The sequence below is a fragment of the Panulirus ornatus genome, chromosome 14, assembly GCF_036320965.1.
Source record: "Panulirus ornatus isolate Po-2019 chromosome 14, ASM3632096v1, whole genome shotgun sequence".
NCBI classification, from domain to species: domain Eukaryota; kingdom Metazoa; phylum Arthropoda; class Malacostraca; order Decapoda; family Palinuridae; genus Panulirus; species Panulirus ornatus.
The window spans coordinates 2883609-2908535 of record NC_092237.1 but is presented as its reverse complement, the minus strand read 5'-3'; the positions used below and the strand labels follow the sequence as shown (position 1 = coordinate 2908535).

Genomic DNA, 24927 nt, shown 5'->3' with positions numbered 1-24927 from the left:
CCTGCCCGGCGATGAGGAGGAATGTGAGGCTTGTCCTTGAATCCTCTTCGAGGATGTCCTCGGTTAAGGATGAGAAAGTCGGAAATGTGGGATAATGTCTCCCTAGACGCAGGTCTCCTCTGCTCCTACATTTTCGTCCTGTCTTCACTATTCCTCTACTGCTCTAGTATCATAGTTATCGCTATCTTCTGACTCGTTATCTTAAGTATTTTCCTTTTTCTTTCGTCAGTGGGTCGGAGTGAGGTATTTAGGAAGGGTTAAGTGAGAGGGAAGGTACACCAGGAAATAAGCAAAGAGTTGGTGAAGATTTGTAGCAAGTTGGAAAGTCAGAAGAAAAGTTTGGGTCTCCGTGAATTGTGTTAAAGTGAGAGCAGAGTTAGAGGCTGTGTTAGAGTTAGTGTTAGAGGGGTGTTTGAGGGATGTTAGGGTTAGTTACAGCAGTGTTAGAGGAATTGTCAGTTGGCTGTTAGAGTTATTGTTTGGGGAGTGATAGACCAAGTGTTAGAGGGTGTTAGAATTAGTTAGTCAGCCTTTGTATTAAAACAGTTAGAACTACTTTAATGTGTGTGTGTGTGTGTGTGTGTGTGTGTGTGTGTGTGTGTGTGTGTGTGTGTGTGTGTGTGTGTGTGTGTCTGTTTATCATGACTCGGGTGGAGTAACAAGAAACAGTTTCTCTAAATCTACGAAGTCGTGATACCTAAAGACAAATTGTCTAAATATATACGTTTATAATAACTGGGTTCCAGGATGTGCAAAGTTACACAGTTGTGATAACTTGGTACAACTTATCGTGATTCACAATGTTGTGGTTGTGAAACTGTAAAGCTTACTAGATTGTCTTCTGTTCACCCGACACATAACCATAAAACTTTTAGTCGACTTAGTAAGAACCAATAAAACTTTGGTTAACAACACACAAAACCTACAAAACTTTTGTTGACATTAAACAATACCTACAAAACTTTTCTTCGCCTCAGACAGAACTAATGGTACTTCTGTTCGCCTCAAAGAAAAATAACATAACTTTGTTCGCTTCAGAGAGAACAGTAGAACGTGATCTACATAACAACCACACTATCACCTTGGGGATGGTCTGTGATGGGGTCTGGTGTGACGATGGTTCCTGGCGAACACAGACCATGCCTGGCCTAGCAGCCATCAGATGGCTTGTGTCTGATACGTTATGATACGATGAAGATAAACATGTAAGAATGAAGATTGTGACGTATGAACGACCGGAGGACCTACAGCTTCTTGCCTCCACAAGACGTGACTGTCTTGGGATGAGATGGTGAATGTAAGAACATCTTGACATATGAACGGAGGAAGACCTGGACCTGTGTGTGAAAGTTCAGTCATATGACATTCCAGGGAGTCACAGTCGACGGCTCGTGTTTCCTGGAGACGCCTGGAAAGGTTCCAGGGGTCAGGCGAAAGGTCATGTCAAGGTTCTGTGTTGGTGATCGACGCCATTACCTCCTAACCGATAGGGGCGCCATCAATCATGTCCCGAGAACATTCAATTTCCTCTCATCTGCCACGCTCGTACACTCCTCGTCGGCTCCTGTCAATACACAACTTCTTTTTTGATACTAAGCTTTTCAGGAGCGACCTTGCTCGTCACCTGGTGACGCACAACGACGCTAATTGTTTCCTGAACACGAACCTAACCTGTCCGCACGCAAGATATTCATACCACAGGCACGACGCACCGTGGAGGAGGCAAACTCACTGTAACATTTACATGATATTGACATCAACACACACACACACACACACACACACACACACACACACACACACGTGTAAATGATCAGTGTGGTAGGTCAGCTTGGCATGACCGCCAGCGAAGCACTTATTTACATGTGTTTATTTACAGGTGTTGTCACCAGGACCAGGATCACCATCAGGGCGGTCAGTCTTCGTAAATGGCTACAGGCAGGTGATTAATGATTTACAATTGATCACTGGCTTGTTGGTATTCATTTACAGGAGGCCACAGTCAGGTGGTTAGTGATTTACACGAGGCCACAGTCAGGTGGTTAGTGATTTACAGGAGGCCACAGTCAGGTGGTTAGTGATTTACACGAGGCCACAGTCAGGTGGTTAGTGATTTACAGGAGGCCACAGTCAGGTGGTTAGTGATTTACAGGAGGCCACAGTCAGGTGGTTAGTGATTTACAGGAGGCCACAGTCAGGTGGTTAGTGATTTACAGGAGGCCACAGTCAGGTGGTTAGTGATTTACAGGTGGCCACAGTCAGGTGGTTAGTGATTTACAGGTGGTCACTATCAGATGAATATTGACCGACAGCTGGAGTCTCAGACAGATGGTCTCAGATGGTAATTAGGATGACGAACGACACATGGGGGGGGGGGGGGGTAGCCCTCTGTGCGACACTTGATAGGCCTGGGAGAGGGAGAGCGGCAGGGAGAGCGGCAGGGAGAGCGGCAGGGAGAGTGAGAGAGGGGACGGCTGCGAACGGCAAGAGAGAGAGAGAGAGAGAGAGAGAGAGAGAGAGAGAGAGAGAGAGAGAGAGAGAGAGAGAGAGAGAGAGAGAGAGAGAAGAGTGTTGCCATGAGAAGAGCGTCAGAGGGAAGGGTAAACAGGGAGATATGAGAAGGAGGCTCATGAAGGATCGAGGGAAGAGGAAGGGAAGAAGAAAGTAACAGAAGCAGAGGGAAGGAGACGGAAGGGGGAAGCCAGGGAGACTGGAGGAGGAACTAGAGGGCAGTAGAGGGAAAAAGAACGAAATAAAAAGACTGGCGAGACCTAATGGTACCACTTACCTACTCCCTCCTTAACTACCCACTTAGAAAAGTGGAAGGTTTCCCACTGTGAAAATCTTTTCCTCAGTGTTTCGCTATATTTCTGAAGTTCACTCGTGACCAGACTGCCAGTGGACAACACCCACGGATCATGTAGCTATACCACTCCTCTCTTCTGTGAATGACGAGAGTTCCTGACGAACACGAACACCGGCGAACACGAACACTGACGAACACGAACACTGGCGAACACGAACATTGGCGAACACGAACACTGGCGAACACGAACACTGGCGAACACGAACACTGGCGTGCACGAACACTGGCGAACACGAACACTGGCGAACACGAACACTGGCGAACACGAACACTGGCGTGCACGAACACTGGCGAACACGAACACTGGCGAACACGAACACTGGCGAACACGAACACTGGCGTGCACGAACACTGGCGAACACGAACACTGACGAACACGAACATTGGCGTGCACGAACACTGGCGAACACGAACACTGGCGCATACGGACGATGGCGTATAAGGACACTGGCACACACGGACACTCAAGCAAACGAAGACTGACGTACACGAACTCTCCTGAAGATGACGTACACGAACTCTCCTGAAGATGACGTACACGAACTCTCCTGAACATGACGTACACGAACTCTTCTGAAGATGACGTACACGAACTCTCCTGAAGATGACGTACACGAACTCTCCTGAAGATGACGTACACGAACTCTCCTGAAGATGACGTACACGAACTCTCCTGAACATGATGGAGGAGAACATGACCAACGCTGCCCTCTGTCGTCGCCTGCCAACAACTGGATGAAAACACTGATGGCCGACCTTGATGGCGGTCCAGGTCATCAGGTCTGGACAGGTGGTCGGGTGTGCCATGCGCTACAGGTCACTCAGGTAAGCACTGACCACCACAGGTCAAATCAAAGCCCACAAGCCAGTCTGTGTCTCAACTGATAACAATAAGAAAACGGGAGATAAACTGCCACCCAACACCCACTCGCTTATCGACCAATTCGTTGATAAAACTGTTGATAAAATTCACCGATAAATCAATTATGAAGTTTTTAAATGAAATTTACGAAATCTAAAAAAATCTATATAAATCTCAGAAGGAAAACGGGAGGCGAGAGGTCAGAAGCTAAAATTCCGCTTTGAAGATAAGGAGTTTTACTCAAAGTTTACAAACATTGAAACTTTTTAAAACTAGATGGACGAAGGCGAAAGGAAAAAGTTATACAGGCTAAAAATTGATAGAGATTTGTATTTTACTGTGAAGTTCCTGAAGTTCTAGTATACACAGATGTTGGGTGAGGATTACTGGTTCTTCTTGTGAGTCTGACAATACATGTATGTGTATGTATACATGGAGAACCTGCGTCTGATTCCGTCATGTCTGAAGACACGAGTAAAGATAAGTTTCTTCAGTATAAATAAGAATATTTATATATATACATTGTTTGTGTCTTCACAGAGAAAACAAAAACAAACATAAAAGATCGTCAAACCCATGACTCATCCTGTGTTTGTGTGTTTGTTCACGATGACAACGAGAGAGAGAGAGAGAGAGAGAGAGAGAGAGAGAGAGAGAGAGAGAGAGAGAGAGAGAGAGAGTCATCCCGTCCCCACGTCACACGTGTCAGTCAGTGTTGTGAGCTCTCCCCCCTCCCCCCCCCGCTACCTGAGTGGGGTAACCCTGGCTTTTGACTTCCCCTACACCCAGACCAGATGGAAACTTTTGTTGTGGGCCACGTCTTGTGTGCCGCTAGCGGGAGGGCAACGTCTTGTGTGCCACTAGCGGGAGGACCACGTCTTGTGTGCCACTAGCGGGAGGACCACGTCTTGTGTGCCGCTAGCGGGAAGGCGACGCGTAGCAACAAGGCAGAGAAGGAAGGACAGAAGGAGGGAGGAAGGGAGGGAAGGAGGAAGGGAGGGAAGGAGGGAGGGATACCTAAGAAGGAGAGGACTACTAGTGATGTTCTGATAGGGTAACCCACTTCTCAGCTCCTCCTCCCTCCGTCTTCGACCCTGGCAGGAGAGACCAGCCCTACACACAACCCTCAAATCATCAAAACAAACTTGAAAAAACTCATCAACTGTCCAGGAAGATTCATGAAAACCTTAAACCGTTCAACACAAATCCAAAATTTGCTGAAACTTTCTCGTTAAAAATCCTAAAGTCCTTTACACGCCAAAAAAAAAAGAATATATATATATATATATATATATATATATATATATATATATATATATATATATATATATATATATATATATATATATCCTAAACCCCCCCAATCCGTCTAGCACAAATCCTAAAAATCCTCAAATCGTCCAGGAAAACAAACATAACTGTCTACCATACCTTGCTACCGTCCCGAGACGACAGTGTTACCATATCCTCACGCCAGCACACCCATCACAGACACACCGTTACCAACCTGGAGAACCGGACGAAGGGAATGAGATGTCGACCAACATCCTGTCGCTACCAGACCCTCTACCTGTGTATTGTACCACCACTACACCATGTGTATTGTACCACCACTACACCATGTGTATTGTACCACCACTACACCATGTGTATTGTACCACCACTACACCATGTGTATTGTATCATCACTACACCATGTGTATTGTATCATCACTACACCATGTGTATTGTATCATCACTACACCTTGTGTATTGTATCATCACTACACCCTGTGTATTGTACCACCACTACACCTTGTGTATTGTACCACCACTACACCCTGTGTATTGTGTCATCACTACACCTTGTGTATTGTATCATCACAACACCCTATGTGTCCGTCTGTGAGGCAGGTGGGACAGGAAACTTAGTCCGGAATGCACCACAAACTCTGATCAACTCAAGACAGCGTATAAAATGTTATTAAACTTTCTGCATGTGTTAGAAAATGGTGTTGGAGGAAGGTCGCCCTGCTGTGTGGTGGTGGTGTTGGAGGAGGATCGCCTTGCTGTGTGTGGTGGTGGTGTTGGAGGAGGGTCGCCCTGCTGTGTGGTGGTGGTGGTGGTGGATCGCCTTGCTGTGTGTGGTGGTGTTGGAGGAGGGTCGCCCTGCTGTGTGGTGGTGGTGTTGGAGGAGGGTCGCCCTGCTGTGTGGTGGTGGTGTTGGAGGAGGGTCGCCCTGCTGTGTGTGGTGGTGGTGGTGGTGTTGGAGGAGGGTCGCCTTGCTGTGTGTGGTGGTGTTGGAGGAGGATCGCCCTGCTGTGTGGTGGTGTTGGAGGAGGATCGCCTTGCTGTGTGGTGGTGGTGGATCGCCCTGCTGTGTGTGGTGGTGGTGGTGGTGGTGGTGGTGGATCGCCTTGCTGTGTGGTGGTGGTGGATCGCCTTGCTGTGTGGTGGTGGTGGTGGTGGTGGATCGCCTTGCTGTGTGGTGGTGGTGGTGGTGGATCGTCCTGCTGTGTGGTGGTGGTGGATCGCCCTGCTGTGTGTGGTGGTGGTGGTGGTGGTGGTGTTGGAGGAGGGTCGCCTTGCTGTGTGTGGTGGTGTTGGAGGAGGATCGCCCTGCTGTGTGGTGGTGTTGGAGGAGGATCGCCTTGCTGTGTGGTGGTGGTGGATCGCCCTGCTGTGTGTGGTGGTGGTGGATCGTCCTGCTGTGTGGTGGTGGTGGTGGATCGTCCTGCTGTGTGGTGGTGGTGGTGGTGGTGGTGGATCGCCCTGCTGTGTGTGGTGGTGGTGGATCGTCCTGCTGTGTGGTGGTGGTGGTGGATCGTCCTGCTGTGTGGCGGTGGTGGTGGATCGTCCTGCTGTGTGGTGGTGGTGGTGGTGGTGGTGGATCGTCCTGCTGTGTGGTGGTGGTGGTGGATCGTCCTGCTGTGTGGTGGTGGTGGTGGATCGTCCTGCTGTGTGGTGGTGGTGGTGGTGGATCGTTCTACTTGCTGTTCTAAGCAGCTATGAGGTCAGGGAGCATCATAGCAGAAACTGCTCCCAAGCTTACCTGTCTTAATCCTGGGTCGCTGAGGTCATGCATTATGAATGAGTTCAAGATAACTGTGAGTGTAGAACAATATACTGACGAGCTTATCTACCACGTAGAAGACTTCAGAGTTAAGTCATCTACGACAGAGTCGATCAGCAGGCCTCATGGACCACAGCATCAAAGTGAGTTACAAGGATTAGAAGCAGGAAGAAGTACACACACATCTACAACGATAACATGTACTAGAAGCCAAGGAGACAATATTGCACGACATTGGTACTACGTTGTCGGTCTGATCTACATACAAAGTATTTTTGTCCTGAACTTCACACATATATCTCGACAACTGTGCCAGCCACACTGGCAGCCATCCAAGTAGACATCACCACAGCAAACAGGGTTGAGCCCCGATCTTTCCTCTCTCACTAAGATTCCATTCCTGGAACCTTTCCTTTTCCGTCCATTCTTTCCCTCTCGTCCCCGTAAAGGGGCTCCATCCTGACAAAAACAAAACAGCATCGGTTTCTGAAAGAACACAGTTTTAAGGTTTTCAGTCCTGTCCAGCCCGCTAATGCATCTATAAACATTGTAAAATGACCATTATCCATGAAAACGTAACTGTTTTCTGAGCATTATCTCTGCAGTCTTCTTCTTGCTCAGAATAAATCAAGACGAGGAAGTTTGGGTTCTGAGGCCCTGATGAGAGAGACCAGAGGAAGCTTCTACCAAAGTACAACACACTTCCAGAGTCTATATGGCTTCCTCGATGAACTTATAATATCCTATTAATCTTTTTCCATTCTTTATTCGATTTAGTGATATGTCTATAGTGGCTTGAGTAGTCTTTTTCTATAAAGTAATCATAGTGATATCGAATGCTTTAACAAAACGTACGTTATGGTGTGTATCGTGTTATCAAGTTGTGTATGCCGATAGAATACACAGTACAAACCCGTATTACACTTGTGACGTAACGGAAAAACTTTGAAAATAAATTTTTCTCTAATGTCCATAATTTGCAGATCATCTGCCAGCAACACCCGTCTGACGGAGGAACTTGCAGACATGAGTTCTCTCGCTCCATCCTACTGCAAACATGAGTTCTCTCGCTCCATCCTACTGCAAACATGAGTTTTCTCGCTCCATCCTACTGCAAACATGAGTTCTCTCGCTCCATCCTACTGCAAAAGTTTCCAATTTCATCACATCTCGCATAAAATGGAGCAAGTTGGCCCAGATCTTATGGTATCTGAATTTCCTGGAACGATTCTGCGCTCCAGGGTTCGTCCAGGCTGCTTCGGATCAACGTGTGAGTTCGCACTGCTTCGGATCAGCGTGAGTGAGTTCAGACTGCATCAGGATCAACGTGAGAGAGAAAGAGAGAGAGAGAGAGAGAGAGAGAGAGAGAGAGAGAGAGAGAGAGAGAGAGAGAGAGAGAGAGAGCTCACACTGCTTCAAATCACCGTTAGAGAGTTCGCGGTGCTTCGGATCACTTCAACAGAGTTCGAATTACTCCATATGCACGCAGGTCGTGGGAGGTTGACTGCTTATCTCAGAGATCGTCAACGTCTTATCTTCACAAATGTTCAGATTCTCTGATGATGTTATGTAGACGTGTAGACGCCTACCTCCACACCACACCACATCTCTTGAGAGACTCCGCTGTAGAAGTAAGAGTTAGTCAAGCCTAGTACAACGATAGTGTAAGCTAGGATGATCCTTTCATTTAATTTGGTTACTCACAAAATATTCCAAATTGATACAGGGCCAAATGTACTATTCCAAAGTCTTGTTTTATCTCTCCATCTCTTGGCTAAGCAACAGGACCAACCCAGCACGTGAGCCTTGCCTATATACGTACCACACCGACCATGATGCCACACTAATTTAATGCTATGGTCCCTATAGCATTTTTCTACTCTCTTCATATATCATTTTTCATCTTCGCTTTTACCTCCTATTATTTGAGACTTCATCTTCTACCGTTGTGTGTAAGTGGCACTGAACAACTCTTTATCCCAAACTCACTCCTCATAACTTCTACGAACTATCTATCTCACTGGCAGGGGCCAGGTGTCTCATTCCTCCCTCTCACTCTTCCCATACACTCTCACTCATCCCATACACTCTCACTCATCCCATACACTCTCACTCTTCCCATACACTCTCACTCCGTCCGTAAATGACAAATTGTTAATGTGGGGCCATTTTGCTCCAGCTTCTTAATGTCGTGTGTTTTGCACAATCAAAGGACGCTAATCAGAGCTGGTGGCATGTGTACGTGGCAGCCACGTGAACAGAACACGATCACAACATCTGTGTGACGGGAACCGGAGCGGCCGTGACGTCACCTGTGTGACGGGAACCGGAGCGACCGTGACGTCAGCAATGTGACGAGCACGGGAGCAGCCGTGAAGCCAGAGATGGGTCGCCTCTTGAGTGAATTACCCGACGTCTGAGAAGAGAAGCAGCTTCGCTGGCTCAAGCTGGTGATCCCCGGCGCCTCAGTGTGGCTCGCCTGGAGGAGCCTCACGTCTTAAGGAGGCAGCACCCGAGTGATCCCTTCTCCAACACGGATCTCTCAACTGATCCACCCCTCAGATCCACCTTCCACTTGCCAGGAAGTCCACTGCGTCGAAGAAAGGGACCAGCCGATGTTGAACTGCCTGTGAAGTTTTGAATCACGCTTGTAAAGCTTCGAATCACACTGGCGGAACATCGAATCACGCTCATGAAGCTCCGGATAACGCTTTCGGTGCCTCAGACAACACTGGTGAAGGTGACGAAGCTTCGGACTACGCTTGCCGAGTTTCGAATCCCGGTTCGTTCATCAGATAACGGGGGTTCATTGAGGTTCTTTATTTTCTTCTAAGAGGAACTCCCTGAATTAGCTCATTTGCAGCAAGATGGCGCCTTTTATCCTGATTGTTTCATTTTATCAAGAGGGCGTCTGAAGTGGCGCGGATCTCACGGGCGACACTTAGCTAATGACTCCTCTGTCCTCCTCACTGTTGTAGCTAAATGTTCACAAATACGTGTGGGATTATTTTCTTTCTTATCTGAATCAAAACTTTTGCTTCCCGAACACTGGGAGAAACTGGCTGTTTAACTCTTGATGATTGGTTGATGGATCTTAGAACCAAACGTATGACGAATGTAGCTAGATTATATTACCATGTGTGTGTGTGTGTGTGTGTGTGTGTGTGTGTGAGAAAGTCGTTGGAGTAAATGACCACGTGAATTCGTCCAGACCTTTAAGGCTAAACTACTTGACCTCCCCCCAGGACACGCCCCTCTCCTTCACCAGAACTTTTGGGCCAACAGCTCACAGACGTCGAGGTCAAAGAACACATGATACCCCAGGTCACAGAGCGGCAGGGCATACCCCAGGTCACATAACACTAGGACCAATCCCATCCCAGGTCAGATGGGGTCACAGGGGGTCCGAAAGAAGAACACACACACACACACACCTCCCTCTCGGGTCGTGGCTACGCACTGTATATACCCATCCAACACATCCATAACATACACAAAAATTGGAAGCTATAAAAAAAAAGAAAAGAAGAAGAAGAAGAAATCTTGGTTTAACTTTCTCATTGCAATCCCGGATATTAAACTTGGCCTTGAGGAAACTTGGCTTGGCTTGGCCCTCGACCACACACTCTGAATTTAGAGTGAAACTCGACGCCCTCCCACTCATGTTTCACTCTCCCCTACGTCTATGTTTCTCTAATCTTCTGTGTTTCATTTCGTATATCGTATTTCACTGTCTGCTCTGCTTCACTATATCGTCAATATCTATCATCAATCCATCATCAATCTACCTCTTATTTCATTATACAATATCTATCATCAATATACATCTTGTTTCATTATACAATATCTATCATCAATATACATCTTGTTTCATTATACAATATCTATCATCAATATACATCTTGTTTCATTATACAATATCTATCATCAATATACATCTTGTTTCATTATCCAGTAAAGTTGCAGCAGTTAAAAAAAGCTCAGTCTCGCGTATTTAACAGTGAAGTGAGTTTACCAGACAGATACGTTTACAGTGGAGTATGTTTATTATGTAAACAGTTTACAGTGGAGTATGACTATCATGTAAACAATTTACTGTAGAGTATGACTATCATGTAAACATTCTAGTGATTCATGTAAACAGTTTCCAGTAGAGTATGACTATCATGTTTACAGTGGAGTATGGTTATCATGTTAATAGTTTAAAATGTATTATGACTGTCAAGTAAACAGTTTACAGCTGAGTGTGACTATCATATGAATAGTATACAGGAGAGCCTGACGAATTATGTAAACAGTTTACACTGGAGCCTGACTACCATGGCTACAGCTTAGAGCAAAGTACGACAAATAATGCCTCTCTCTCTCTCTCTCTCTCTCTCTTCTCTCTCTCTCTCTCTCTCTCTCTCTCTCTCTCTCTCTCTCTCTCTCTCTCTCTCTCCCCCAAACATTAATTCTGGAGAACTGATGTCAAACAAGGCTACTGTGATCACAGGCCTCATTATCATCGTAGATTTGATTCGTATGGAACAAAAGACTGAAAAGTGTCAATCAGTTTTTTTCTTTATCTTGACAGCCAAGTGCGTATGAGGATATGTTAAAGAAAAAAGAAACCTGCGGTATAAAAGTGCCCTCATTTGCATACACTACAGACTCCCTCGTTATGGCTCGTTAGAACAGTTCTCTTCATGGAGAAATTCTTATGAAGGGTGGAGAGAGAGAGAGAGAGAGAGAGAGAGAGAGAGAGAGAGAGAGAGAGAGAGAGAGAGAGAGAGAGAGAGAGAGAGAGAGAGAGAGAGACCAAACTGTATGTTTGTGTCTTTCATGGGGATATCTCGGGCCTGGGGGTTATATACTGGGGGTGTCTTGCATCCCCCTGGTTCTGGGGTTACATCCTGGGGTTGAGAAGGCTCACCCGCCACACCTTACTACAATCCTGGGAACCCCAGCAACCCCCCCCCTCCCCTCCTCCCTCCAGTGAGGTTGCCTGACACCTCCTAACCAATCACCTGCCAGTAAACGGATTATTTACCTCCTGATTGGTGGTATAAGAGGCGCCTGGTGATTGGCCTGTTTAAACACCCGACCGCCAATTGGATCGTAGCTTTGTCCACACACGTCCTGAGGTCAAGCTAATGAGAGAGAGAGAGAGAGAGAGAGAGAGAGAGAGAGAGAGAGAGAGAGAGAGAGAGAGAGAGAGAGAGAGACTCCCCCCTCCCCCACCCACCCACCGTAAACTGTGTCCTTCCACAGTGGTCACTGGACACGGGAAGGTACCGTAACACGTGAGGGTGCAGGATGTTACGGACGCAACCACCGCTTGTGTGCTGGCCAGCCGGCTGCCACCCCGGCCAGGTGGAGGGGCGGGGCGATCAATGGATGCTGTACGACCGCCATAAAGGTCGACTGCCGTTCATCAGCAGCGGAGCGTAAACTGAATAGATTATGGCGGAAAGTGACGGTATCCTGCCCGCCACTGTGGTCTACTGTCCTTGCTCTTGGTCCTTCTCATATATCGGCCGTGGGATCTGTGGATTCTTGGTCCTTCCTGTGTCTTGTCCTCTTCAACTCATATCTTCGTCCTTCTCACTGTTCCCTTGTCGTTGTCCTCTATGTACTGTTATGCATCCTTTTATACTTTGGTCTCTTGGCTTCTTGATGTAACGACCATTTGGTCTGAATCAACTATATATATATATATATATATATATATATATATATATATATATATTCGTGTGCGTGCGTGTAATACCCAATTTATACCGTACAGGGAGGAAGTTCTACACTCGTGTGTACCAACTTTTGAACCATCTCTATCATACAATGTCTGAGCCTTGTATAAGCGGCCGACATTTACTGTATTCTTAGTTTATTTTGATCATCCATCATTCTCATACTAGGAACTCCCTTCTCTACAACCTTGCTAAACAAGCTTCTTTCATTAAGTTTTATGTTCCCTGGTTGTTCTATCCAGACATCTCTCACAGAACTGCTCACCATCATCAACCTGATCCAAACAAAGTTAAAGATGATGATCAAGTCACTCCTTACTCTTCTCTGCCACGGTGGACAAATCTAAGACCTCTACTCTTTCCTTGTAACTCAGCCATCTTAACTGTGGTACCAACTTTGTTGCTCTCCTGTGGACCTTCTCTATCAGCCCTGCGCTACTTCAGGTGTGCTGACCAAACTTGAGCAGCGTATGGTGTTCCTGGTCGTACGTAGAATGTAGCCAGCTTGCTGGATACTTCCTTAACCATGAACTTAAATGTATTTCTAACATCTGCCAGAAGACAGTGGGTCTCCTTCACTAATCTCCTGATGTGGGACTCTGGCGACAGGTTAAGGATGAGGTCGACTCCCAAGTTCCTCCCACACACACACAGAGGATTCTGCAGCTTGTTTCCTCCTAGATAACATTCATATTAAGGTCTTCCTTCACTCTAACCGAACCTCATTACTTTGCATTTGCTTGGACTGAACTTCATCAACCGCGTCTCAGACCAACTCTGGAGTCTAAGTTACCTTGTCAGGTCAAGCATCCTCCTCGATTTTCACTTTCCCTATGCTCTTTCCGTCCGCGCGCGTCCGCGCGCGCGCGCGCGTGTGTGTGTGTGTGTGTGTGTGTGTGTGTGTGTGTGTGTGTGTGAGTTCACCTTATGTAGTTTTCTATATGTTATCTTTTTTTGTTGCTCATTTAAAGGTCTGCCTTGTTTTTCTTGTATCACGCTATCTCGTCATTCCTCGTATCTCTGACACCTGCATGTGTCTCATTTCCAGCTGCCACTCTTTCCTGGTGCGTCCCTTATTTTCTTTTCCTTCCTTCTATCGCCTGTCATTCATATGTTCCCCTGATCTTTGTCTCTTGTCAACAAACATCTCACAAGACTTCTTCCAAAACTACCTCCTTCGACTTCCCTTCCAAAGCCACGTCCTTCGACCTCCCTTGCAGAGGCACCTCATTCGACCTCCCTTCCAGATGCACCTCATTCGACCTCCCTTCGTCCATTAAATTTCAAATTTCCCTTCATACAAAGTCCTGGAATATTTGGAGAAGCAAATATACGGTGGATAATTTCCGAGGCGATGATTGGATGTGGCTGGAGAGAGAGAGAGAGAGAGAGAGAGAGAGAGAGAGAGAGAGAGAGAGAGAGAGAGAGAGAGAGAGAGAGAGAGAGAGAGTGTGTAAATCTATGCTTACAGAGAACGCCAGTAATCGCATGGTGATATAAACTGCATACAAATGGCCTGGAGAAACTCATTCCACATCCGCTGGCTGACACTGGGAGAGCAACTTGATGTGATCCTTGTATCGCCTGACTTACACCCTCGCCATAAATCTCGCGTCCCACACAAGCAGTTCCCCCGAGGTCCAGAGAGAAAAACAAAAACAGGCAACTAATCTGGAAACAGAAGAAATTCGTACACTGAAATTCATTTGTAGCATTAATCTATTATTTTTCTCTGTTTTGCTTCTTGCTTCACAGTTACGCACAATATCCATCTTGCTTTACAGTTACGCACAATATCCATCTTAAGTTCGCCTTCTGTATGTCTATCCGTGGTCCTGGTGTTTCATATTTATATCTGCCCTCATCATCCGGTCTCCTTCACGGATGTCCATCACTATTCTTTGATCTCTTGCCGACCTTTCCTTCCTGCATTGCATATCTTCTCTTTGATAACCAGGTCTCCTCTCTTTCTGATGAGCCTTAGGACGACACAGAATGGCATAACATAAAGCTAGTGTATGTCTTCCCGCCAGCAGTTCAGACCCTTTCACCATGATCAAGAGAAGAGGTCGGAGCGTCCTCGGAGACCACCTGACCTCGGCGGAGATGCGACATTTATGCAGGCGTCTGAGAGATAGTTTAGTGCCACCTTCAACTTCGTTTTCTTTCCTTTTTATTATCATTTTTTTTCTCTCTCCTTTTCAAAATCTTTGTTTACCTTTTTATCTGATTTTATTTTTCTATTTTTGTGAAAAATGGAAATATTACGATTGTTTTATCTTGAAAAATTCTAATATTTATGTTCGCAAACACACACCAGCGGCAAGTTTACAAACAATGTTGACACGAGCGTCACTGTCAGCTGCAGTGAAATTAATCAATGCTGTTTTGACGGTAAATGTTCCCATATAAGGAATCACTGCATCAATATCCTGGGAGGCAGGACTCATACGAGCGTCACTGTCAACAAAAGTCAATTCAGTCTCGAGTGAAACACATGAAAATAAATTATCATTTCTGAATACTTCGACGGGAACACACTGGCATCCTACAAAAGATCGTTCGTCCGTAATTGATTGGAAGATAATCACAGAATGAGGCATGTTTGCCCAACGCCTATAATTCCATTTACATCTTTATAGCCTAATTATATGTTTCTGTAACGCGTTAATTGTTGGTTAAATAATCATAAAGCGATTTTGATAATGATTCCCCAAAGCGGCGAGTCTGATGTGAGTGTGTGATGGGGAGAGGGAGGAGGTGGCGTTGATGGTGGGGAGAGGGAGGGAGGGGGTGGCGTTGATGGTGGGGAGAGGGAGAGGGTGGCGTTGATGGTGGGAAGAGGGAGGGGGTGGCGTTGCTGGTGGGGAGAGGGAGGGGGTGGCGTTGATGGTGGGGAGAGGGGGGAATGGTGGGTCGGGGGGGGGGAAGTAGAAGGGAATTGGGGGTAGGGGGAAAGGGTGGAGGGGAGAGGAAGGTTTGGTGAGAGGCTACAGCAAAAGAGGGAGCCGTGGAGAGATAGTGGGAGGGATGGAGGTAGGAAGAGTTGGAGGGAAGATGTTAGGGAGAGGGAGAGATGGATGATGATGGAGATAAGGATGGAAAGAGAACGATACGAGGTGAGGGAGATACTCCGTCATCACCACCAGCAGGAGCAGCAGCAGCAGGGGCGGCCGGGGGTGCGGGTGTCAGCTCCCCGCGTCCTGCGTCAGGTTCCTCCCTACAGCACGGCACCTGCAGGTCTGGGGACCTGCTACTGCTGGTGCAGGAGGCGGAGAGTCAGTGGTGGCGGCGGTGGTGGGTGAGCACCTACTGCTGGGTGAGGGAGGAGGCCCGTTGGTGGGGTTCAGAGGTGTGAGGGTGTAGGGAGGTGTGGATCAAGTGTTTCTATACCTGGAGGTGTGAGTGTGTCGTGGCGGCCGCGAGGGAACCACTCAAGAAACACTTTCACTTGGATTTACGGTCAGGTAGGGCGAGCACCTGGCCAGCTAGATCATGGCATGCGACCACATACGACGCTCTGTAGTGCCTCTCCTCCTCTTTATCCACGGGCCCCTCTTCATCTGAGATCCCTCTTTATCCGAGGGTCCCTCTTTATCTAAGGGTCCCTCTTTATCTAAGGGTCCCTCTTTATCTAAGGGTCCCTCTTTATCCAAGGGTCCCTCTTCATCTAAGGGTTCCTCTTCATTTAAGGGTTCCTCTTTATCTCTGGGGTCACTAGCTGTCATAACTGTCCCCAACATCCAGCCCCGTACAAAGCTTCTCTTGCCACTATCTTTAAAGGATTTTATTCGTATGTGAGACACTCTCTCCTATCTAAGGTACTCACAGCAGCCACCAGTGACAAGTTGAACGACAGAAGAAACATTAAAGTTTGGTGCATCTTGGTTCTCGTGTTTTCAAAGGGAATTCTTTCATCTTTTTTTTCGATCCTTCCTCGTGTTGATAATCTGTCAAACAAACAAACCTTTCCGCGTGGAGACCATGACTATGTACTCGTAACAACATCATAGCTCGTGTTCTATGTAGGTATAGCAGAGCTTGCATAGCCCGTTTTCTATGTAGATATAGCAATGTTTGCATTGCTTGTTCACCCTACGGCGGGTCCCTGAACCGCAGGTGCACAGGCGTGGTTTATGGAGCGGTTTATCTCAGCTGTGGTTTAGTCTTGGCTATGGTTTATCACGAGGTTTATTCCTAGATGAGAATGTCTTAACTATGGTTTATCGCGTGGTTTATTGTTAGCTGTGGTTTATCTTGTGGCTTGGCCTCAGTTGTGCTTTATCGCGTGGTTTAAAAGGGATAATTTTCGTCCCAGGAGCAAAACTTTGATCATAGGTCAAGGGGCACTGCATGACCTTTCCTGATGTACCCTAACATAATAGAGGTCGAGGGTCACCACATGACCATTCTTGACGTAAGCTGACCTTATCAAGGGTCACCTCATGACCTTTCGTAGCGAATCTAACCTTTTGATACGAGATTAGTGAGTCGTTAAGTTCTACTAACGACCATTACCGTGGCCCTTCCCAGGGGCATAATCATCATCAACTGAGCGATAACTTAAGCCACGATGAACGAACTTCAGCGAAACATAACACAGGATGACGATAATGCAACATGGAAACCGTAAATCAGTTTTCTATTTGTTTGAACCACATCTGAACAATCGTGTGCGTACAGATGATACTCACAACATTTCTGGTAAATACATTCACTTGATTATATGGTTAAAATGGTCATTGAAAAGTAAGAGAAAAATATATATTAACAAAAGTATACAGACTGACACTTCACGAAATGTAAGTTTCCCTCCAGACTGAACGAAGGCGTAGGGAGGGAGGGAGGGAGGGAGGGAGGGAGGGAGGGAGGGAGGGAGAGAGGGAGGGAGGGAAGTGAGTGGCACTGCTCATTAAGTGATCAGCAGGGAGGCTGTTGGATCACTGAGGTGGAAGATGATGTATGAGAACGTGTGGGATGGAAGTGGGAGAGTCAACTGTAGGACGGGTGTTGAGATGAGCTTGATGCCAGACGTGTGTCATATGAATGGCCGTAGAAAACGAGTAGTAGTAGTGTTCACCTTGACGTATGGAGAAGAGAATGAAGCTTGGCGACGTGACCTCTCTGTGGGAAGGTCAGGTCAAAAGCCACGCTTCGTACACAAGGTTAATACGTGTCTTACTGACGTGTAAACTGTTAGTGATAAATGGGATGATGTTAGATATTACTATATCATATACATAAGGGTTCAGTTAGACAGGACAGAACAACTCATAACACTTACCTCAAGATCTGTTCTTCAGCACTTACCTTAATATTCTCTTACATGTTCTTCTGTACATAACACCTGAAAGTGACAGGAATAACAAATACAACCACACAGAACTATTCCTCAATACTGAGAACTTGTTCTTCAGCACTGGAACCAGTTCTTTAGCACTCGAAACCTGTTCTTCAGGTATGGAAAATGATCGTTAGAACTAGCGACCTGTTCTTCAGTGCTGGGAACCTGTTCTTCAGTGCTGGGAACCTGTTATATTGGCACGTACCTTAATGTTCTTGTTCTTGGCGTCCTTGTTAGCGGTGTCTGAGGCTACGGCCAGCAGGTTGGAGCGGACGGGCACGGCCAGGAGGGTAGGCCCACCGCCCCCGCCGCCCCCGCCGCCCCGGCCGGTCTCCACGTCGCCGCCCATCGTGGCTCGCGTTTGGGCGTCCGTTCCTGTGTCTTCATCCCCCTCGTCCATGGCCAGCTGTTGGCGTAGTGGGCGGAGTGGGCGGAGCGGCAGGAGCGTGGGCGGCGTCTTGTTGGAAGTGGGTGTGGCCAGCGTGACGTCAGCAAATTAGCACCGCCCACTGGTCCAAGAGCAGGGCGGGGTCAAGGTGCATCACTCTACCAGGGAGAGAGAAGGAGAGGTCAATGGGCGTGAGAGTAACAATGATACACTGTCACATGTTATGACGAAAGAATCATCTATTTCTGATGAAAATCTATTGAAAGATCTAACATGATTGACCCTTGTTTGACCTACAGACCTGTGCTCCCCTTTGGGTATGGTGGCACGACCTCTGTCTGACCTACACACGGGTCAACCGGCCTCGCGTTCTCTGTTATCATACCAAAGGGTCATACCGTTGTGCTCAAGGGTCGTATGGTCAAGTTTCAGGGTTGTACAGTCATGCTCAAGGGTCCTGTAATTCGTACTCAAGGGTCGTATCGTCGTTATGTAAGGGTTGTGCCGTCGTGATTAGAGGTCGTTACGTGTCGTCATTAAGGGTCGTATTGTTGTACTCGTTAGTTAAATTCCACTACATTTTTTCACGCCAGCTGAGGCTCTGACGACTGAGTTAGGTCCCCTAATAACATGTCAGGTCCCCACATCAAGTCCCCAGGGCAGGTCCCCACATCAGGTCCTAACGTCAGATACCCAACATCAGGTCCCCAGGTCAGGTCCCCACATCAGGTCCCAGGTCAGGTCCCCAGGACAGGCCCCACATTGTGCTACCGTCAGCCTCATCACATTCGCTAATTAGTTGTTTATATGATATGAACAAGCGTAAACGGCTTTATGGACTCGTTTAATTACCTTCACTTGTAACAAACAGTTGATTGCCTCCCGTACTGAAAAGTATTGACATTCACTTCATTTGCATCTGTCATTCAGAGTTTGTAGAATAATGAGTAATTACCTCATGGATAATGAGTCATTACCTCCCGGATAAACGGTGTTTCAACGCTTGTTTAATCGAGCCTTCTGTGGTGTGACGCATCTCCTCTGGCTGGCTGGTTGGTCAGCTGAATTTTTAACCTATCACCAGCCAAGGTCATTACATCTGCCAGAGTCACTATTGACGCATTAACGGGAAAAAATGTAAACACCCACTTCAGGTGGTCAGTAACGCTCGTCCGTATGTGTGACCCATGCATGGAGAAATTATGTCCACACATCATATTTTCTTTATGTTCACTGATGTGTGTTTATGATAAGGTCCAACAATGGATCCTGGTATACAAATCATGTATGGTTGCTGGTGTACGACTGATTAGGTTCCCTACAGATTAGCTTAATCTAGAGAGTGGAACGATAAAATAAAAAGAAATAATACGTATTAAAATAAAGGATGAATTCACAATGGGGAGATATCGGCCATTGTCATGCGTTATAATCTACATGAAGAAATGCATCAGAAACCCATGAATATCAGGCAACAGAATATGGGGTGTAGGAAAACGATAAAAATCAGAGAAAATAATAACGTCTTCAGATCTTATGAAGAGAGAGAGACACACACACCACACAGACCTAAGCTCCATGCAAGGTGGTGGTGGTGTCTGGTCGGTGCTAATACAGAGAGAGAGAGAGAGAGAGAGAGAGAGAGAGAGAGAGAGAGAGAGAGAGAGAGAGAGAGAGAGAGAGAGAGAGAGAGAGAGAGAGAGAGAGAGAGAGAGTCCCACACAACAACTGTGGAAGAAAATGGACAGAAGAGCCACACGTTCTTCCCCAACCCTCCACGACGCACGAGAAACGGCAAGAAGAACAGACCTTACGAGAGAGAGAGAGAGAGAGAGAGAGAGAGAGAGAGAGAGAGAGAGAGAGAGAGAGAGAGAGAGAGAGAGAGAGAGAGAGCCATGCTGGATAATTCTAATAGATAATATTTCCCCGTCCTGACTCGTGACAGGTCACCTTCCCCTGGGGTGGTGTGGACGGGTCACGCGGGAGTGGACCTCCGCTGGCCCAGCCTTTTCTTTCCGAGGACCCGAGATGGCATCCCTGTTTGTTTAGGCTCCTGTGGTCCCTGCCCTGATCCCTGATGTGGGATGGGATGTTTGTCCTGCGGTCACACTGATGACACACACTCGAATCCCTCTCTTGTCAGTGTCTTAAATGTTGCTTGAATTGTGAATACACGATAAGGCCTTACAGTATTACGTCACACACACAGACACACACACACACACACACACACACACACATATATATATATATATATATATATATATATATGTTTAAAACATATATGATCTCCCCTAACAGGGAAATGACTATTCGATCACAAGTAATCGAATACCTTTCGTCCCACATGCATGAGCGATGGAGGTCTATACCAATCACATCCCATCAAATGCCTTCCAACCGCAAGGATTCGAACTCGGACATTTTGCGAGGTAGCTGGGAACGCTATTGGAAGACAATATATGATCCTGGGCAACACCATGGCTTTCACATGAATTGGACCCGGGGTAAGTAAAACAGCTTTAATATCTATGACTTCGCTCATACCTAGTTTTATAACCAGAATCTAAAATCAACTAAAGTTAGCCGAAATCCATATACATTCTATCTCCATAAACAGATAGTTGAAATATGGCACACAGTATGCAGTTAAAACTCAGGATAGAGTTTAATAAATGAATAAATGGCCCTACCTATGAAATGCGAAATTAATATCTGCCGTAAAAAGCGGAGTCTAATTTCGTATGATAGAAATTATAGGATTATTCCTGTGAAACGCTTGCAGGTTATGACCAAATGTTCAGCTTCGCCTCACGTTTGAAATATCGAAGTGTTCGGTCGGCCATCCAGACTGAACTCCACCAGTATTGTGCTAACCAACTGACGGTGAATCATCATGAAATTCTGAATTACAGCAGCGATAGTCTGTGCTAAAAACGATAAAAGTAAAGTGTTTGAGAGAAAATTCTGTAATAGCAAAATGATCAACGAAATGAATAAGAGAATCCAAGATGAATTACAGTGTTGGTTCGTTTGTTCGGTGGTTCACTACAGCCAGATGTATCAATGTTTTCATAATGAACTGTTTCAAACCATCCATTGTGCCAGTAGATGAAGATCGGTAAATACAACAACAACAACAACAACTACTACTAATGAAGAAGATACATATGCAAAAGAATATTGTAAATTGTCTTACAATCCTAAGTTTCAGTTTAGAAAAAAAAAGAAAGTTTTGATCACAAAACGTATGAGCTGCTGATGTGGAAGTGGTTGTGTGGTGTCCAGTGCGCTGCGCTGGCACTAGTAATTCAAGTCAGTTCAAACACAAGAGAAACACATTTTCGCTCTACACATGACCAATGTCAGAAGTGAACGAGCAAATATGTCTCACTTTTATCATATCAAACATTTATAATGTTTGACAATGTACATCAGAAGCTTAAGAGAATAATCCGAGACAATAACTTTCAAACAGATTATTCTCTCGATGTCCAGCATCAACAACCTACGAATTATATTTCAAATTCTCGTAGTCTATTTGGATGATGATCAGAGGAAATATAATTATCCAGAATAATTCCATTCTTAGGTAAAGTGAACAGCTGAACATGGATACAAATTGATGAACTAGTGACGTAGCCTACACTGAAAAATGTAAAGGATTTTATCACAAAAGTTTTACTATTTAAAAAAATCTATCAATATATTTAGAATTACAGTATGTGACTATATGATGGATCAGTGAACAAGAAGAAACAAAGTGAATTAGTATAGACAAAGTGTCATTTCTCACGTGACGATTCTTTATGAAATTTACCACAATTGACACAGTTACACAACAAACCATTGTTTACATAAGTTGACATAATTATGACAGTTAATTCGTGAAGGTAAATCTTCATATATGTGTACCGGTTGGTGCTACCCAAGCCGTCCGCACACATGTACGTTAAACTGAGCATTCTCGCACGAACACTCACATGTACACATGTACGTATTCTATGCGAGCTGGTTGGTGCACACGGTGTGCGTGACAGGATTACATCATGTCCACAAACTTTATATTCAGTAAAAAGAAATAAAGTGTTGTACGGCAGAGTATGCAAATGAGGTGGAAGAATTTTTTGGGGGGTCAAAGAGAGTGTGTTAATTGACTAACATCAGTGACTCCTCTCGTTAACTGCCTCGTTAGAGAGAGAGAGAGAGAGAGAGAGAGAGAGAGAGAGAGAGAGAGAGAGAGAGAGAGAGAGAGAGAGAGAGAGAGAGGGAGGGCGGTTTCCATTTCAAGAGCTTTTTTTTGTGTCCTGGACGACTTTACGACCCGTGGTAAGGTACGACCAAAGGCTGGTACGACCATAAACCATGATGGCGGGGTTAAGGTCACTTGCCGATGAGAACGAAAAGTACGTTAGCGAGAATGAACAATACAGGAACGAGTGACCAACGGTAGAGATGTGTGGGGGTCGTGATGGGTCAGTCATGATGTGTGGGGATGGTGATGGGTCGGTCATGATGTGTGGGGATGGTGATGGGTCAGTCATGATGTGTGGGGATGGTGATGGGTCAGTCATGATGTGTGGGGATGGTGATGGGTCAGTCATGATGTGTGGGGATGGTGATGGGTCGGTCATGATGTGTGGGGATGGTGATGGGTCAGTCATGATGTGTGGGGATGGTGATGGGTCAGTCATGATGTGTGGGGGTCGTGATGGGTCAGTCATGATGTGTGGGGGTCGTGATGGGTCAGTCATGATGTGTGGGGATGGTGATGGGTCAGTCATGATGTGTGGGGATGGTGATGGGTCAGTCATGATGTGTGGGGATGGTGATGGGTCGGTCATGATGTGTGTTCCCCTTACACTTTGGTAACCTGTGGTGGAGGCCAGAGTGGGAGTGTGGTGGAGGCCAGAGCGGGAGTGTGGTGGAGGCCACGGTGGGAGTGTGGTGGAGGCCACGGTGGGAGTGTGGTGGAGGCCACGGTGGGAGTGTGGTGGAGGCCACGGTGGGAGTGTGATGGAGGCCACGGTGGGAGTGTGGTGGAGGCCACGGTGGGAGTGTGGTGGAGGCCAGAGCAGGAGTGTGGTGGAGGCCAGAGCAGGAGTCTATGCCACACAATACAGTATGCTGGGGAGGTGGTGGTATGGCACGTTGTGCTCCCCCCTGGACTCGTTCCTCATTAAGGTGGCAGGCAGTGGCAGCAGGGATGAACGGGTTAGCGGCAATAACGGGGTTTACGAGGCCGGCGTAATAACCAGCTGGAGGGTAAATATACATCTTGGCTTTGTTGATAAGAAAGAAATGGAAGGAATTTGGCTGAGGTTTGGTGGAGATGGTGTGGGAGGAGGTTGTGTCCGGAGAAATGGGGACCCGCGACCGACAGTTACTGCTTGTGGGACCTGTGACCTCTCAGGTCAGCCAGGTCTCAGGTCAGCTAGGTTTCAGGTCAGCCAGGTCTCAGGTTAGCCACATGAAGAAAATATTCTGCTTAAAAAATGAAATAAAAAAAACAGTAATTACACTTCTTGAATATATTCTATCGACGCAAAGATAAGATATTTAAGAGAGAGAGAGAGAGAGAGAGAGAGAGAGAGAGAGAGAGAGAGAGAGAGAGAGAGAGAGAGAGAGAGAGAGAGAGAGAGAGGCGTGAATGGAGGCCATTTTGGCCAAGATTAACTGGGTCACACGTAAAATTGTTTGTCTTCTCATTTTCCTTGCTCAGTAATCTTAAATCAATTGTTGTAATGAATCACTGATAAAGTTGTCTTACTCTGTCTCTTGCTTTCCTTTACAGAGGACCGGGGTGGGGGGGGGGGGGGGTCAGTGTGGGTAGTCAGTCCTCTGGGTTCCTGCCAGACGCCAATGCAGTGTCTCCCTCTGGAGGAAACGCCTCCACGAGCTCCACCTACGTGTGTTTAGTGAAAATCTGGACGACTCTCAACCATGAAGACCGTTCTCGTGTGTTTCCTGATTATCATTTCTCTTTCCTGACTGAGTTTTAAAATAAGTAAATGTCCTCCACTGAAGGAAATCAGAAAAAGCAGCAGAAAAAAATAAGTACGAAACGAATTAATTCAAACCTTTGAAACGTGATGTTTAAAACTCTTTTAATATAGAACTGAGGATAAAGAAAAGAATAGACAGAAATTAGATGAACTAAAAGAAAAGGAAAAATCGATTCTGGATAAAAACGGTAAGAATTTAAAAACTCAAAGACTCACAGTTAATTCAAACAATTTGTGGGTACGTGGCTGCAATGACATCTCTCGAGATTATATTATTTCATTCTCAGTAATTATATTCATTTAATACTTAGATGATCTCTCTCTCTCTCTCTCTCTCTCTCTCTCTCTCTCTCTCTCTCTCTCTCTCTCTCTCTCTCTCTCTCTCTCTCTCTGTGGGAGAGACAGTCGCGATACATATTTCTCGCCCAGGAATTCGTATCTCTCACGAAGCACAGATTGTTTACAAACATCAGGAGTGCCAACCTTACCAGGTCTGGGTAGACAACAGCGTCTAGCTTTGTCGTGAGCGATAGACAAGACCTTTTCAACGCCGTGCGAGACAGAGTGTCACAGGTTTACCTATAACGACAAGGATAAGGATAACAGTTGTAACGGTGTTACAACTCTGATCTTAACGCGAAACACTATTACTAACGGCAGCATTGACAGGAGTACCAA

The 24927-nt window shown here is 46.2% G+C and overlaps 1 protein-coding gene across 1 annotated transcript in view; it reads right to left on the bottom strand.

The window, feature by feature from the left end:
- Window positions 1-24927, bottom strand: part of LOC139753163 (transient receptor potential-gamma protein-like) — a 479099-nt gene that overhangs the window by 264311 nt on the left and 189861 nt on the right. Inside the window, exon 2 of the mRNA XM_071669339.1 lies at window positions 18062-18402. Coding sequence (XP_071525440.1) covers window positions 18062-18256 — 195 coding nt within the window. The 5' untranslated portion in view covers window positions 18257-18402. The remainder of the gene's footprint in view (window positions 1-18061; window positions 18403-24927) is intronic.